The following is a 14,801-nucleotide window of genomic DNA, read 5'->3' as shown; positions in this document are numbered from 1 at the left end:
TTTCTACCAGCATTTATATATCTTAAAATGACTCCACACATTTTCCTATTGTATCTCATCAAGAGACACAAATTTATTTCCCTTCTTTGTTGTGGGGGTTTTATCTTTTGTTTTGGCCACTGATGCGTAACTTGCAATCATTCATTCCATTTCTCCTATTATGCATTACTTTGGATACTCCCTGTTGCATTGTACAGTCTAACATTCACTGCAAGTCAGTCCAGTTCTTAGCCAAAACCCATGGCATCATCTGAATTAAAACTGTACTTAACATGCATACCCTCTGTCGGCAAACTCTTGTTCATTAACACAAGCCTTCCTTTTCATCGCATCTACTGCTTTTCCCATGCCATTCCGCAAACCTCGCATTGCACAGTTTCAGTGGTGCTCTTCTCCCTTGTTCCAAGCAGTTTCCACTTTTTCTTTCCTTAATGCCACTTTCCCTTCATTCAACAGGGAGGCTGAGCTACCTTCTAATACTTTTAATTAGGGACTTGTACTCTCTTGTTCCAGAAAATTACATTTTCTATTGGTTCCTTTTTCTTTTTTCTTCTACGTTTATTTTCCTCCAAGAACCACTTTTAAAGAAGTTCTCAACTTACATTTCCCCCAAGAATATGTATAGATAGTCTTCAGCTTATGACCACAATTGCAACTTTGCAACAGCAAAGATGATCTTGTCCTCTGTTGATAAATTTCCAATTGAAGAGGAGTCTAGCTTTTTCCATGACACTCAAACACATTAAATGCTCACATTAAAACAAAACCTCCCTACTTTGTAATATGAATCCATCGTTGTGGAATCCGAGTTAGCCTTTCTCCTTCAAGGAGATGCTCCTTAGAGCCCTGTTGCTGAGCTACAACTCCCAGCAATCCCATTTAGTAATAATTCATTGCAATGGATGCTGGAAGTTGTAGTTTAGCAACATTTGGAAGAGCCCAGCGTTCCCTGTTTCTCTTCACTCTTTTGGAAAAGAGAGAGCATCACATTCCGACTTGTCTGCTCTGGAATTGGTGGCATTTTCTTCTACTGCAAGGAGGTGAGCCACTTACTTCCACAGAAATGTTGCCCTTGCTAAGGGCTTCGGCTATGTACATGTAAACATTGTCCTTCATCCCAAAAGAAAGCTCTAGATTACATCCGGCATTCACAGCCACTGCAGGGAGAAAGAAGGATGACACAGTTAATCCAAAAAGTCAGTGAAACCTTGGCTTCAATTCATGTTTACCCGCAAGTCATGGTTTGGCTATCTCTTTGAGGAGACAGATAGTCTAGCAATAGTATATCATCCTTAGCAAGTGAATAGCAAGAGCACGTAGACTTATATACCGCTTCACAGTGCTTTACAGCTCTCTCTAAGTGGTTTACAGAGTCAGCCTATTGCCCCCAACAACCTGGGTCCTCATTAAAACCACCTTGGAAGGATGGAAGGCCGAGTCAACCTTGAGCCAGTCAGGATCAAACTGCTGAACTTCCGGCAGTCGGTGTCGACTCGCAAAGCATCCCTGGCCTGCTCTCGAATTGCCATAAGCAAGGATGGGGATGGGAAACCGACAAAATGGCACAGCAGCCAAAGACACATGCACATTCCAGACTTATCTCTCTCAAGGCCGTATCTCAGGGTTACCCACAGTGGCCGGAGGGGAGTGGGCTCTACAACCCGTGAAATTGTTCCATTGGCAAATGTGATTGATGACACACCCTGGGGGAAGTGGGGGGAGGAGGGAAACAGGGTTATGATTGGGTGTAAATTACATCAGTTGGGAATGTGCCGACATGAAGCTCCTAATAAATAACTGGATTTCTTTTGAAGCTTGGCTCAAGGCTCATGATTTAATTAGGGCATCCGAACTGGTGCGAACCGGTAGCATTTCACCCCTGCCACTGGATAGAGGAAATCTTTACCTTTATATGTGCTAATTACAAACAAAGAGTTTTTGGTGGATGTGGGAGAGAAAACAGTGCTTGGATGATGAAAGTAAGGACAGATGGAAGCAAATCTGGGCTCCAGGCTAGAAGGTTAGCCTCAGAGCACGGACTCCCGGAACTCAATCTGCAACTGAAGCTGGGTTGCAAAGGGCTTCCAGATGAGAAGAGAGGTGCATTGCAACACTCACCAATGGCAGTCTCCAGGAAACTGTGCGTGTAGCGGTGCCCAGCCATGATCAGCTCCACAGCACCTTCATCGCTCACTACATAACCCTGGAAGCCCCATTCATCACGCAGGATGTCTGTCAGCAGCTTCTTGTTAGCACAGGCTGGGACGCCATTAATTCTGCCAGAGGAACCAAAGATGGTTAGCAGACTTACAAGCGTGACTTCTTTGGGGCCATGGCTTCTGGTCTTCCTGGCTGGACAAGAGCCAGTTTGGTCTGGTGGTTCAGGCACGAGGAAAAAAGCAAGAGGCTGTGAGTTCTAGTCCCGCCTTCGCTATGAAAGTCAACTGGGTGACTTTGGGCCAATCACCAGGAGACAGAGAGGTTCTAGTCCCGCCTTAGCCATGAAAGCCAGCTGGATGACTTTGAACCACTCTCTCTCAGCCCAACTGACCTCACAGGGTTGTTGTGGGTAAAATAGGGGGAAGTTTTGTTGCATCAAGTTATTATTTTTTTTTAATTTGATTTATATGCCGCCCTTCTCCGGAGACTCAGGGCGGCTTACAATGCGCTAAGCAATAGCCTTCATTCTTTTGTATATTTATACAAAGTCAGCTTATTGCCCCCACAAACTGGGTCCTCAATTTTACCTACCTTAGAAAGGATGGAAGGCTGAGTCAACCTTCAGCCTTGGAGAGATTCGAACCTGCAGTAATTGCAGGCAGCTGTTCTTAATAACAGGGTGCTTTAGACCACTGTACTACCAAGGCTCCTACTTTGTAGAAGTAATACAGGCAGGATATAAATAAAATAAAATATAAAATAATAAAACAAATAAAATAAAATAATAAAACAAATAAAATAAATAAAATAAAATAAACAAATACAATAAAATAAAATAAATAAAATAAAATAAAAAATAAAAAAGAATAAAATATAAAATAATAATACAATACAATACAATACAATACAATACAATACAATGCAATACAATACAATAATATAATATAATACCTGTTATAGCTGCACATGAAGCTGAATGTCCCAGCCCGTACGCAGGCTTCAAACTGAGGCAGGAAAGTCATGCGCCAATCACGTTCCTCCACCTGTCACAAAACACACCACCATGTTGTGTTGTGTGTTTGTTGCCAGCCCATTCAACACAGCTTGTGAAACTCCTCCCAAATCAGTTCTGTCTTCTGTCCTTTTATTATAAGTTTGTGTTGGCAAACCTATGGAATGTGTGCCTGAAGCGGCATGCAGAACCATCCCGTGAGGGACACGTGGTCTCGCTGGCTACTCTTCCACATTCCTGTGCACACATGTGCGCCGGTCAGCTGGCCTTCGCATGTGCGGGAGTGCTGAAACCCAGAAGAGCAGCGTTCCGGCACGCATGTGCACGCTGACACCCAAACCTCCAGGTTTACGTTGTGCACATGTGCGACAGCCAGCTGTTTGTCAGGCATGTGTCTGCACAGGAAACCGGAAGTTCGGGTGCCGGTGCGTGCACGCACGATGGAATGCTGCTCTTCTGGGTTTTGCCGCTCCCGCACGTGCGAAGGCCAGCAAGGCCGTGTGGTCCAGGCGGGATGGTTTTGTGCAGTAGTGAAATGTAAAATTTGTTACTACCGGTTCTGTGGGAGTGGCTTGGTGGTAAAAAAAAAAAAAAGTTGGCCACGCCCACTCAGTCACATTACCCCATGTGACTGAGTGGGCGTGGCCAACTTTTTTTTTTTTTACTTTTAAAACCATTTTTTCTACAACCTCTTTGGTGGAAGAGGCTGTAAAAAAATGCTTTTAAAAGCCTCTTATGATCCCAGCTGATCGTCAGAGGCTTTTTTTTTCTTTTAAGTTTCTGATGATCCCAGCTGAGCCACACGATCATCAGAGCTGAAGCAGCTTCTTGGATGAGAAGCGAAACGTCTTCAAAGAAAAAAAAAACAGAAAGTCCAGTTGCCTCTTGAAAAAGCACCTTTGGGCCAGAACTTAAAACATATGGTTGAGGGTTCATTTCATATGTGTTAATAGGAGTTATTAGGAGTCAATGGTTGATCAGATTCCCACAACACCCATACGTGAAGGAGAATCAGGAATGACCAATTTCAAGGCATTTGGGATGATGCCATTTCAGCCACACCAGAAACAGTTACGGTAGCGGCTAAAATTGTGGAAACCTTTTGGGAAAAGTGTATTTTTGAGGTTTGATGGCTAATAACACCACTTTTTTTTTGAGTCGTACCATAAAATTATATATCAATGGAAAGATAATTTAATCAAGAATGTAATGCAACAAAGTTTGTTCAATTATCTGTATTCTATGAAAGGTTATAGCCAAATAACCAGAAAAAGGAATCACAACCTGCTCAGGTTGATATCCAGTAGCTTTCCTTCATCTGATTGTAGACAATGAGCATGAGTTTTTAGAGAGCCAATCAGGTGTCCTCTTGTTTTGGCAATGAGCCAATCAGATCACAGGAGGATTCGTTTATTGGTGTCAGGTATTGAAGCTGAGAAGGAGGACATTTGTCAGTGTGTCATGTGATCGCTATCAAGTTGGTTGGGGTTTTTTTTGTGTTCTTTCATTTAGTGAGCTTGTAAAACGTAATAAAATTAAAGTAATGGTGCAAAGAGGTGACTGGTCGCCCAGAAAGTGATGTCAAATAGTATTATTAAGCGAACAAGGCTACAGTTATAAAGAAATTAGAAGAAAAACTGGTGGAAACTTAACCAAAGGTGGCATTTCTAAGTTTTCGAAGAGGTATAAGGAGACTCGGTCACTACAAAACCACACGGGTAAAGGCAGGAAAAGGTGCACAACAGCAAGTGATGCCAGAAGAATTAAGAGACTGGGCCTAACTGACAGAAGGAAATCATCTGGGTGTATACAAGATGAAATGGCGCAATGCAATGTGAAGTTGAGTGTTAAGGACTGTTTGGCCAGAAGGCAGGAGTTTGGCCTGAAATCTAGAATCCCATGAAAAAAGCCACTTTTATCTCTCAAACGAAAGTTGAATTAAATTTATCTTTCCATTGATATATAATTTGATGGTACGACTCCCCCCCAAAAAAGTGGTGTTATTAGCCATCAAACCTCAAAAATACACTTTTCCCAAAAGGTTTCCACAATTTTGGCCACTACTGTAGCTAACTTCCTTAGATATTGAACTATAACATCTATTGTGACTCTATGATGCCGTATTATATTTAGCCTAATTTAATATTTTATCTCATCTACTGCATTTGTGTTTGTATGTGTAGTGTGTTTCATTAGTGTTGTATATCCGTGATTGCATGGCCCTTGGGAGATGCCATATGCTATATTAAATAAATAAATAAATTCTCTTGTGCTGTTCTTGCTTTGACGGTTGCAAGAAACTAGGCGGTTGGGATGAAAATAAATGAGATGGAGAAGCTGGCTGGAAGGAGGTGCTCAACTCCAAAATCTACCTGGACAGAAGGTCCATCTCTGGTCTTCTTTCACTGACCTTGGCATCAAATAAAAACCGGGATACAGGGATATTCTCAGGACCCCCATGGACATCAAAATGCTTGCAGCCAGCATTAGCTTTGACGTAACGGGGATGGTCACCCTGAAGTCCCTTCACAAATGCAACTCCCAGCTGGGTGGTCAAGAATGGGTCCTCTCCATAAGTCTCCTAAGAGTGGGAAAAGAAGCAAGCTGGTCAGCTCAACCCTATTCTTCCCCCACCCCGTTTTTATTTCAGTTGATGACAAGCGTAAAATGAGACTAATCTGGCCAAGAAATGAAAAGAATAACAAAGAAGCACCAAAACAATGAGATTCTAAAATAATGGTGTATAATATAGCAAGATATTAATACTGTAACCTTAAACCTCCAATCTAAAATGAAATGCAGAATATTATTAGCTGTCAACCTGTAAAATTAAAGCTGACACCCATGATCAAAAGCCCTTGATCATCAAGTCACTCATTTCTACTTCTGGTTATTCCCATTTCTGGGAGTAAGATCCTAGCAGTTCCTTGGGTCTTCCTTAAATTTCTACAGGTCAAACTATCTCAGGATTTGCTTTAACCTAATTTTAGGAGCTCCTTTTTCAGCTCAGGTGACTCTGATGGTCAAGACTAGGAATATTTGTAACCTTTAGTGTAATCCCTGTTGAGATAAGATAAGGTAACCTTTATTGTATTTTTTTTACTGTGAGCGCACTGGCACGCATTAAAAATGAAATTCTATATACATTCTACACACAGTACATACATACATACGTATATAGCGTGTGTGTTATGTGTCACACATATACACACATATGTTCACCCTTACAGAAATATACATACCGTATTTTTTGGAGTATACATTGCACCTACCTTTTTTGGTGAGGAAAACAAGAAAAAGAAATCTCCCTCTGCCTTTGCCTCAGCAATTTTGCCTGGTTGCAGCAAGCAGCCTGCTTTACTTTCATTTTCGTTTTCAGCATAGCTTGATTAGCACAAGGGAAAAAAAAATCTGCTCCAGCAATTTACCTCCTTGCAGCAAGCATCAGAGGCCTGTGCAAAACACCTGAGAGCAAAACAGCAGAGAGTCGGGAGACCGATCCAATCAACTTGTGCTAATTAGGCTGTGCTGAAATTGAAAGAAGCTGTTTCTTCTTGCTGCTTGCTGCAAGGAGGTAAACTGCTGGGAGGCAGAGGCCAAAGGGTGGGGGCCAATGGATGGGCGGGGCTACATTCGATGTATAAGACGCACCTAAATTTTCACCCCCTTTTAGGGAGGAAAAAGGTGCGTCTTATACTCCCAAAAATACAATATATGTATATTAATCAGTGTTCATTCTGACACGTAGTGCAAAAACGAAACTTGAGACTTCACCAGGTTGATGCCATATGGAACAAACTGTGACTAAATCTAGACATTCTGTTTCAGATACAACCGAACCTCTCCCAGAAGGTAACCAGGAGATCTTGATCTTGAGATTCAAGGTTCTTCACAACCTTGGAGACACTCAACCGTAGTTGCATTTCAGAAGACTATTCTTGTAACAATTAAAAGTCTCTTGACATGTTTTCCCTGATCTTCCAGGTCTGATGGACCTCAATCCTTACCCTCCCCATTCATGTTCCTAAATCTTTGATACCTGGTTCCTGCCCCAGAGTGGGTGCCGCATGATGTTCAAGACTGGGCTGAAACAGCTTAAGCCGGTATGGTCGTTGTAGTAGCCTACGGAGTCAAAATAGTTGTGCTTGGCACGGACCTCAGTGGCTGTAGCGTTGGCCACTTCGAAGATGAGTTGAGGGCTATTGGAAGACATAAGGAGAGTTGAAGAGAATAGGAGTCTGTATTGTCATGAAATGAGGTCACGCCAAACACGCATGCCGTGCTAGGCCATCATTCTTTACAGGTGGGAGTCTCAGTTCTCTGCGGGACCAAGATAAGAGGCTTCCAGAGGACGCCCCAACTATGTATTTTGTGTCAATGACACAGGGGTGAAATTAAAAATTTCCCCCTACTGGTTCTGTGGGCGTGGCTTATTTGGGGGGGGGAGGTCATGTGACTGGGTGGGCGTGGCCAACTTGACATCACTCACTCACATCGAGGGGCTCCTCACTGGCCCCTCCCCTCCCAGCCACTCCTTATCGCGAATGGCAGGAAAATGGGGAGGGAAATATTCCTGCCTACCATCCTTCCCTGAGTTTATGCTGAGATTGACGAATGGATGACAGGCAGGAAAATCCCCTTCCCCATTTTCCTGCCTTCCACAAAAGCAGCTCCATTTCAGCTGCTCCCCCGTCCCATCCCCCTCCCTCCTGGGGACTACCTTAAAGGGACAGGCTGCAGCAGCTCCATTGTGAATGGAGGAAGAAAAGTTAGCATTCTCTCTGCTGCATTTAACATTGAATTCTGTGGCAGAGAGAATGCTAACTTTTCTCCCTTCATTCAGAACGGAGCTGCTGCTCCCTTTATGGTCCCCTCCTGGCCCCCTCCCTCCTGGGGACTACCTTAAAAGGGACAGGCTGCAGCAGCTCCGTCCTGAATGGAGGGAGAAAAGTTAGCATTCTCTCTGCTGCATTTAACATTGAATTCTGTGGAATATCAAGTGGCCGGAAGAGGTGAGCAGCGACCGGCCGGACGTGGGTGGGTGGGACCAAGGAGGGGTAATTGCTACCAGTTTGGCGAATTGATGCCCATAATCCCTAGTGGTTCGCCCGAACCGGTCCGAACCAGTAGGATTTCATTTCACCCCTGTAATGACATCATATGCAGATAGTGTGCAGCACGTTATTTACATGATTTGCATGGGGATGTTAGCTATAGTCAGGATCATAAATGGAAGCTACAGAGAAGATGGGATTGTAATTATTTTCCTTGGCCATGGAAATTAGACTCAGAAATAAGGCGACACTACCTAGATTTTCTTCCAAACCAACAAAGATTTCCTAAAAGTTGTTCTTAGGTTGTTCATAGGTAGATAGTGGAATAGTCTACCTCTGCTGGTTTGGGTTCTCCATCTCTGGAGACTTTGAAGAGGAAGCTGTAGATCTGCCTCTGGTAGGTGGTGTAAATTGTTTTCAGAGTAGACCAGGGGTCAGCAACCTGCAGCTCTGGAGCCACATGTGGCTCTTTCACCCCTCTGCTGCGGCTCCCTGTCACTCAAAATATGCATCACAACAGGCAATGTGCGACACCCACTGGCACGTGATTTATTGAGCTTTTCAACCTTTGGTAGGCCAACCATGGATAAATCCAAGAAAAGTTTCAGAAGAAAACAGATTCAACTACATATGCTAGTTTTGTGGCCGCTCAAGAAATAGTCAGGCACAGGAAGGGTTTTGTGGCTCCCGGTGTTTTCTTTTCTGTGGGAAACGGGTCCAAATGGCTCTTTGAGTGTTTAAGGTTGCAGACCCCTGGAGTAGACAATCCTTGTGGCCCTTCCAACTCTACAATTCCAAAAATGGTAGCAGATCTTGCAACTCTGGATTCTCGAGATGTCCATGCTAGTAGGCCTGATTGCTGAATATTTAGCAATAATGGGTCACCAAGATTCTAAGTGGGTGAGCTCAGAGACAGAATTGGGGGCAACACTCACATAACAACTGCTTTGCTGACATTATGGAGATTTTGTCCTCAATTGTGGCCATAAGTCTATGACTACCTGTACATTGACTTAACAGGTAAACTCCTACCTGAAAGAGGCAGCCAAGCCAAGCGCTTGAGGAAAAGATGTTGCCCAGCCTGGTGCCTCTGCATCCCCACGAAGACATTCGGTGTTCCAGTTGTAGGGCGCAATGCCCAAGCGGGCAATAGGTGGGGCCGGTCCATTTTTCAGAGCTCCGCCTCTCGCCATCTGAGAGTAGAAAGCCCATATGGTGAACGGATAACTATGGTCAGGCACTCCTCTGATGTGGTTTGATAGGTGAAGACAAGCAGACTGGGTCTTCCAAAGCCCCGTTGACCATCAATCCCACCAAACCATTCAAGATGCTTCTCGTACCTGCAGGATCATCTCTTCCGGGGTCAGCCTGTTAACCAAATCATCCACTCGCTCCTCCCAAGACAATGTGGGATCCCTGAAGGGGAAGTCCCATCCCCAGCAGAGCCCAGCCAACAGCAACGGGACAGCAAGGCGACAAAAAGCCATCATTTTGTCTGCAATGGAGAAAATAACAATAGCAATTCGAATTATATATCGTATTTTTCGGAGTTTAAGACGCACCGGAGTATAAATCGCACCTTAGTTTTTGGGGAGGAAAATAAGAAAAAAGCTGATTGGCAGGTGGATTGGCCTCCCAGAATGCCCCCAATCAGCTGTTCCCAGAGGTGAATTTTAGCAACAGGTTCCTTGGTTGTGAGCTCTGTGCCTTGCTTTTTTTTGTTTTTTTTCCTGCCTCTGAAAGCCTTCGAAACAGCTTCAGAAAAAAAGCCTCTGAAGCTCTGTTTGGGGGCTTTTTTTTCTGAAGCTCTGTTTGCGTTTTTTTTTTCTGAAGCTTCATTTCTGATGCTTTTTTCACCCTCTATAACCTCTGTTTGAGAAACCGGGTGGGGCTACATTTGGAGTATAAGATGCACCCAGATTTTCACCCTCTTTTTTGGGGGGGAAAGATGCATCTTATATTCCGAAAAATACGGTACCGCTTCATTTTGCTTTAGAGCCCTCTCTAAGCAGTTTACAGAGTCAGCATATTGCCCCCCAAAACAATCTGGGTCCTCATTTTACTGGCTTCAGAAGGATGGAAAACTGAGTCAACCTTGAGCTGGTGAGGATCGAACTCCTGGCAGCGAGCAGTGAGCTGAATTAGCCTGCAATACTGCACTTTAACCAGTGCGCCATCACAGCTCAACGCGTGGTGAGTTTGTGGTGTAGGAGAACATGCCTTTGAGATGAGTTTTCATCCAGATAGGATTTTGTTTTTTTTGTTGCATATCTTGGAAGTGGTTTAATGTTCCGTCTTCCAAGATGTTCTTCCTATTTTCCATTCCAGCCCCCACCCCGATAATCCCATCTAAGAACTAGTTTCTACAGGAAACTTCACAAAAGTCTACAGATCTTCATCCTGGAATGAGTCTTTAATGGTTTATTAAGAAAAGCCTAAGGGAAAACGTGGGAATCCAACCTCCTAAAGGGGTGCTCATGTATGGACCTCCAGGAAAAAGGAAAGACTCTCTTGGCCAGAGCTTGTGCTGCCCAGACAAAGGCTACATTCTTGAAACTAGCTGGTCCACAACTGGTGCAGATGTTTATTGGTGACGGAGCAAAGTTGGTCCGAGATGCCTTTGCATTGGCCAAGGAGAAAGCACCTTCTATCATCTTTATCGATGAACTTGATGCCATTGGCACAAAGAGATTTGACAGTGAAAAAGCTGGTGATCGTGAAGTACACAGGACCATGTTGGAATTGCTTAATCAGCTTGATGAGTTTCAACCAAACACACAAGTCAAGGTGATTGCTGCAACCAATCATGTTGATATCCTAGATCAGTGATGGCTAACCTTTTTGCTGTCACGTGCCAAAAGCGGGGGGAACAAGGGGGGTCGTGCCCACGCCCGTGCGTGCCCACATCCATAATTCAGTGTGCCCTCCTGGTGCACACATGCGCGACACCCGTGCGCTCCCGCTTTTGGCATGCAATGGCACGGTAGGCCTGTTAGGCCCATTTTTCGTTCTCCCCAGGCTCCAGAGCCTTTCTAGGAACCTGGGGAGGGCGAAAATGGCCTTCCCCACCCCACTGGAGGCCCTCCGGAGGCTGGAAACAGCCTTTTTCCTGACTTCCAGTGGGCCCAGAAGGCCCGAAAATCAGCTGGCAGGCATGTACATGCGTGACGAAGCTCAGCTAGGGCAACGCTCGCGTGCCCACTGATATGGCTTTGCGTGCCACCTGTGGCACACGTGCCATAGGTTCACCATCACAGTCCCAGATTCTGCTTCGCTACAGGACGGTTAGACCGCAAGATTGAATTCCCAATGCCCAGTGAAGAGGCCAGAGCCAGGATTATGCAGATCCATTCACGCAAAATGAATGTCAGTCCTGATGTGAATTACGAAGAGCTAGCATGATGCACAGATGACTTCAATTGTGCACAGTGCAAGACTGTGTGTGTGGAAGTGGGAATGATTGCCCTTCATCACGGAGCAATGGAACTTACCCATGAAGATTACATGGAAGGAATTTTGGAGGTGCAGGCCAAAAAAAAGCCAATTTGCAATATTATGCCTATTTTTTGCTCCTAAATTGGATATTAAAGCCTTGATACAAAAAGTTATTTGTAACTTTTGCAACTGAGTTCATTGTGTGAACTCCTTTCACTTATGAAAAAAATAAATTAATAAAAAATGTTTCCTTTGAAAAAGAAAAGAAAAGCCCAAGGGAGAGTCAAGAGCAGCTGCATTAATTCTGGATAGAGCGGCTGAATTCATCCATCCTATCCTTGCTCATACAATTCAAAACCAGCTTTTGTTTCTCCACAGCTCATTGAATTAACCACAAATGAATGGCTCTGCACATTAAACCATGAACTGACTTACAAACGGAGTCACTGGTTCGCAATCCTGCTAAGCCAAAATTAAACCAACATGATAACTCAATCCACAGTGTGATCTCAACTCATTATACTAACTATGAAAAAATGACATAGCGTACAGTCAACCATAATGGGTTTTGACATGACCCTGATATGTGAATCCAGGCACTGTGATCTATTCAACAAACTACACCTCACTACAATTTATGACCCCAGCCAAGAGTCACAAAGAGACTGCAGAAAATCACCAAGGCACAATATTTGATATTCTGGTGGAGTGAGCTGGGTTCAAATCCAAGCTTGGATGTGGGGGTCAATGGCAGTCAATCCCACTGGGGAAGGGGGACACAAGGATGGAGGAATCATGTATTCCACCCAAGTTCTTTAGAAAAAAGAAGAAGAAGGAAGCATTGCAACAATGTGGATTCATAGCAACTGATATCAAGATTCATTTACTGATGAGTCCATAGGCCAGTCCTATGCCAGATTGGAGACCCCTGGACTAAGATGGACATTTTGTGCTGATCCACGTGATGCCTAATCCCATAAAAAGCCTTCCCAAAAGTTAAAACAGGCTGACTGTGAATGTTTTGAAACCGGAGATTTTGATTTTCACCCCGTTGGTAGCCTTCCTGTTGCCCTCCTGAAAGTCAAGCTTTGATGATCAAAGGGAAAAGCAACTTAGAGATGCACACCTGTCTTCTGGGCAACCATAGGAATCTGTTAAGAATGTGGTTTTTCTGTGATGCTTTCACTCCTTCACACTCGTTTGCGGTCCTCAGCACGATCTAAGCTTTAGAGTAGAGTAGAGTAGAGTAGAGTAGAGTAGAGTAGGAATAGGAATAGGAATAGGAATAGAATAGAATAGAATTAGAATAGAATTAGAATCTTTATTTGGAATAGAATAGAATAGAATAGAATAGAATAGAATAGAATAGAATAGAATTAGAGTAGAGTAGAGTAGAGTAGAGTAGAGTAGAGTAGAGTAGAGTAGAGTAGAGTAGAGTAGAGTAGAATAGAATTCTTTATTGGCCAAGTATGATTAGACACACAAGGAATTTGTCTTTGGGGCATACGCTCTCGGTGTACATAAAAGACAAGATACACTCATCAAGAATCACAAGGCACAACACTTAATGATAGTCATAGGGAACAAATAAGCAATCAAATCATATTAGGAAACACTCAATATAAATTATAAGGATACCAGCAACAAAGTTACAGCCATACAGTCATAAGTGGGAGGAGGTGGGTGATGGGTTAATGTGGTTTTATAGTGCAACACCTGGATTACTTCCTACCTGTCACCTTCCAGAGGCAGCAGAACAAGACACTTCGCAGCTATGCAGCCAACTGTCTGGTTGGACACCAGCGCCTTTTCTGCTTTGGTTTTCGGGTTCCAAGGCTGGGATTGCGCCCCGCCCCCACATCCCCAATCGGAGGCGCGTTTCTCCAGGGTTTTTCCCTCTTCGCGAACCCAGCGGTGCCCGACCTGGTTCGGTGCTCTCCAGCCACGGAAAGTAACCACCCCAAGTTGGTTAAGGGTCGCTGATGGAGAGAGGGCGAAACAGGTCGCTGCTCTCTCTCTCTCTCTCTCTCTCTCTATATATATATATATCCCCCCCCCACACACACGCTACCTTTCCCCCTTTTACCTTCTCCCGCGATCCCTCCGTCCAGCCGCTTCTGCACCCGGCTGCGTCTGCCCGCATCTGTTGCAAGCGCGGCGTTGTTGCACAACGGCGATCACGAGGCGGCTTCCCCGCCTCTGCAGCCCCGGAGGCTTGCGGGGAAAAGCTGAGAACTGCAGACAGGCCGCGGAGGAGCTCCTTCCCGGCTGACTCTTTTATGCTTACCAAGCTTTAGCAGCCCAAGCTGCTCCTTCCTCAGCAACTTCGGGGCCTCTCGCTTCGGCACACCAGGAAGGGCGGGCGTTGGGGGCGGAGGCGGGGTCCCTCCCCCAGCCCTTCCCCTGCTCGGACCAGCTGAGCCAAGTCGCAGGGGAAAGCGCTTGATCGTCCTCCTGGGTCGCCGCCGAACTGCTCTTCTCGGCTTGGCCACTAGAGGGCGAAGACCGGCTCATTCCCCAGCCGGACGCCTGCCCCGTGCATCCTTTAGCCAGGAGTGGGTTCTAATTTTTTTTACTACTGGTTCTGTGGGCGTGGCTTATTTTGTGGGTGTGGCTTGGAGGTCATGTGACTAGGTGGGCGTGGCTAGCCGGTCAGTCTCATTTCTGTAAGGTCCTCGTATTTACGTCCAGTCCTCGCATTTACGACCCAACTCATTTGTTTGCTTTTAACACTGATCAGCTGTAGGGCGGCCCTTTGAAGCCCACAAGAGTTTAAACAGTTTTTTCCCCTCTAGTCATTAGCTGGGACTCAGGAGGCAGCAATAGATTGGGGGTGGGACCAAATAAAAGGTAAGAATAACGTGGGGGTGGGGGGTGGGGGGGGAGAACCGGTTCGGTGATGTCATATCGTCAGGGGTCAGCAACCTGTGGCTCCTGAGCCATATGCGGCTCCTTGGGCCCTCTGCTGTAGCTCCCTGACAGGTGATCCCACCACTGGCTGGCCCCATCCCACCCCTCGTCCTCCCCTCCCGGTTACTCCTTGCCTGGCCTGAGAAGGTAAGGGTGATGGTGGGGGATGGAGAAGAGGCCAGGGCTTCAAAAATTTTTTACTACCAGTTCTGTAGGTGTGGCTTGTTGGG

At 45.2% G+C, this 14,801-nt stretch overlaps 1 protein-coding gene across 4 annotated transcripts in view; it reads right to left on the bottom strand.

The window, feature by feature from the left end:
• The window catches only part of LOC117663325 (uncharacterized), a 29,745-nt gene extending 15,477 nt beyond the window's left edge, over nucleotides 1-14,268 (bottom strand). Inside the window, exons 1-8 of one of the 4 annotated variants that reach the window (XM_034413403.3) lie at nucleotides 13,748-14,268; nucleotides 9,567-9,721; nucleotides 9,259-9,419; nucleotides 7,212-7,371; nucleotides 5,583-5,753; nucleotides 3,112-3,203; nucleotides 2,119-2,276; nucleotides 1,054-1,157 (exon numbers count right to left, since the gene is read on the bottom strand). In XM_034413403.3, coding sequence (XP_034269294.2) covers nucleotides 1,054-1,157; nucleotides 2,119-2,276; nucleotides 3,112-3,203; nucleotides 5,583-5,753; nucleotides 7,212-7,371; nucleotides 9,259-9,419; nucleotides 9,567-9,716 — 996 coding nt within the window. In that variant the 5' untranslated portion in view covers nucleotides 9,717-9,721; nucleotides 13,748-14,268. Of the gene's footprint in view, nucleotides 1-1,053; nucleotides 1,158-2,118; nucleotides 2,277-3,111; nucleotides 3,204-5,582; nucleotides 5,754-7,211; nucleotides 7,372-9,258; nucleotides 9,420-9,566; nucleotides 9,722-12,787; nucleotides 12,981-13,393; nucleotides 13,641-13,747 lie in introns of those variants that run through there. The other 3 variants (XM_034413405.3, XM_034413404.3, XM_087876358.1) reach the window with 3 other exon arrangements.
• Between the last annotated feature and the right edge of the window lie 533 nt (nucleotides 14,269-14,801).

Source organism: Pantherophis guttatus, chromosome 10 (genome assembly GCF_059756535.1).
Source record: "Pantherophis guttatus breed Tessera chromosome 10, ASM5975653v1, whole genome shotgun sequence".
NCBI classification, from domain to species: domain Eukaryota; kingdom Metazoa; phylum Chordata; class Lepidosauria; order Squamata; family Colubridae; genus Pantherophis; species Pantherophis guttatus.
Note: the sequence above shows the minus strand (reverse complement) of the source record. Positions and strands in the feature narration are given on the sequence as shown.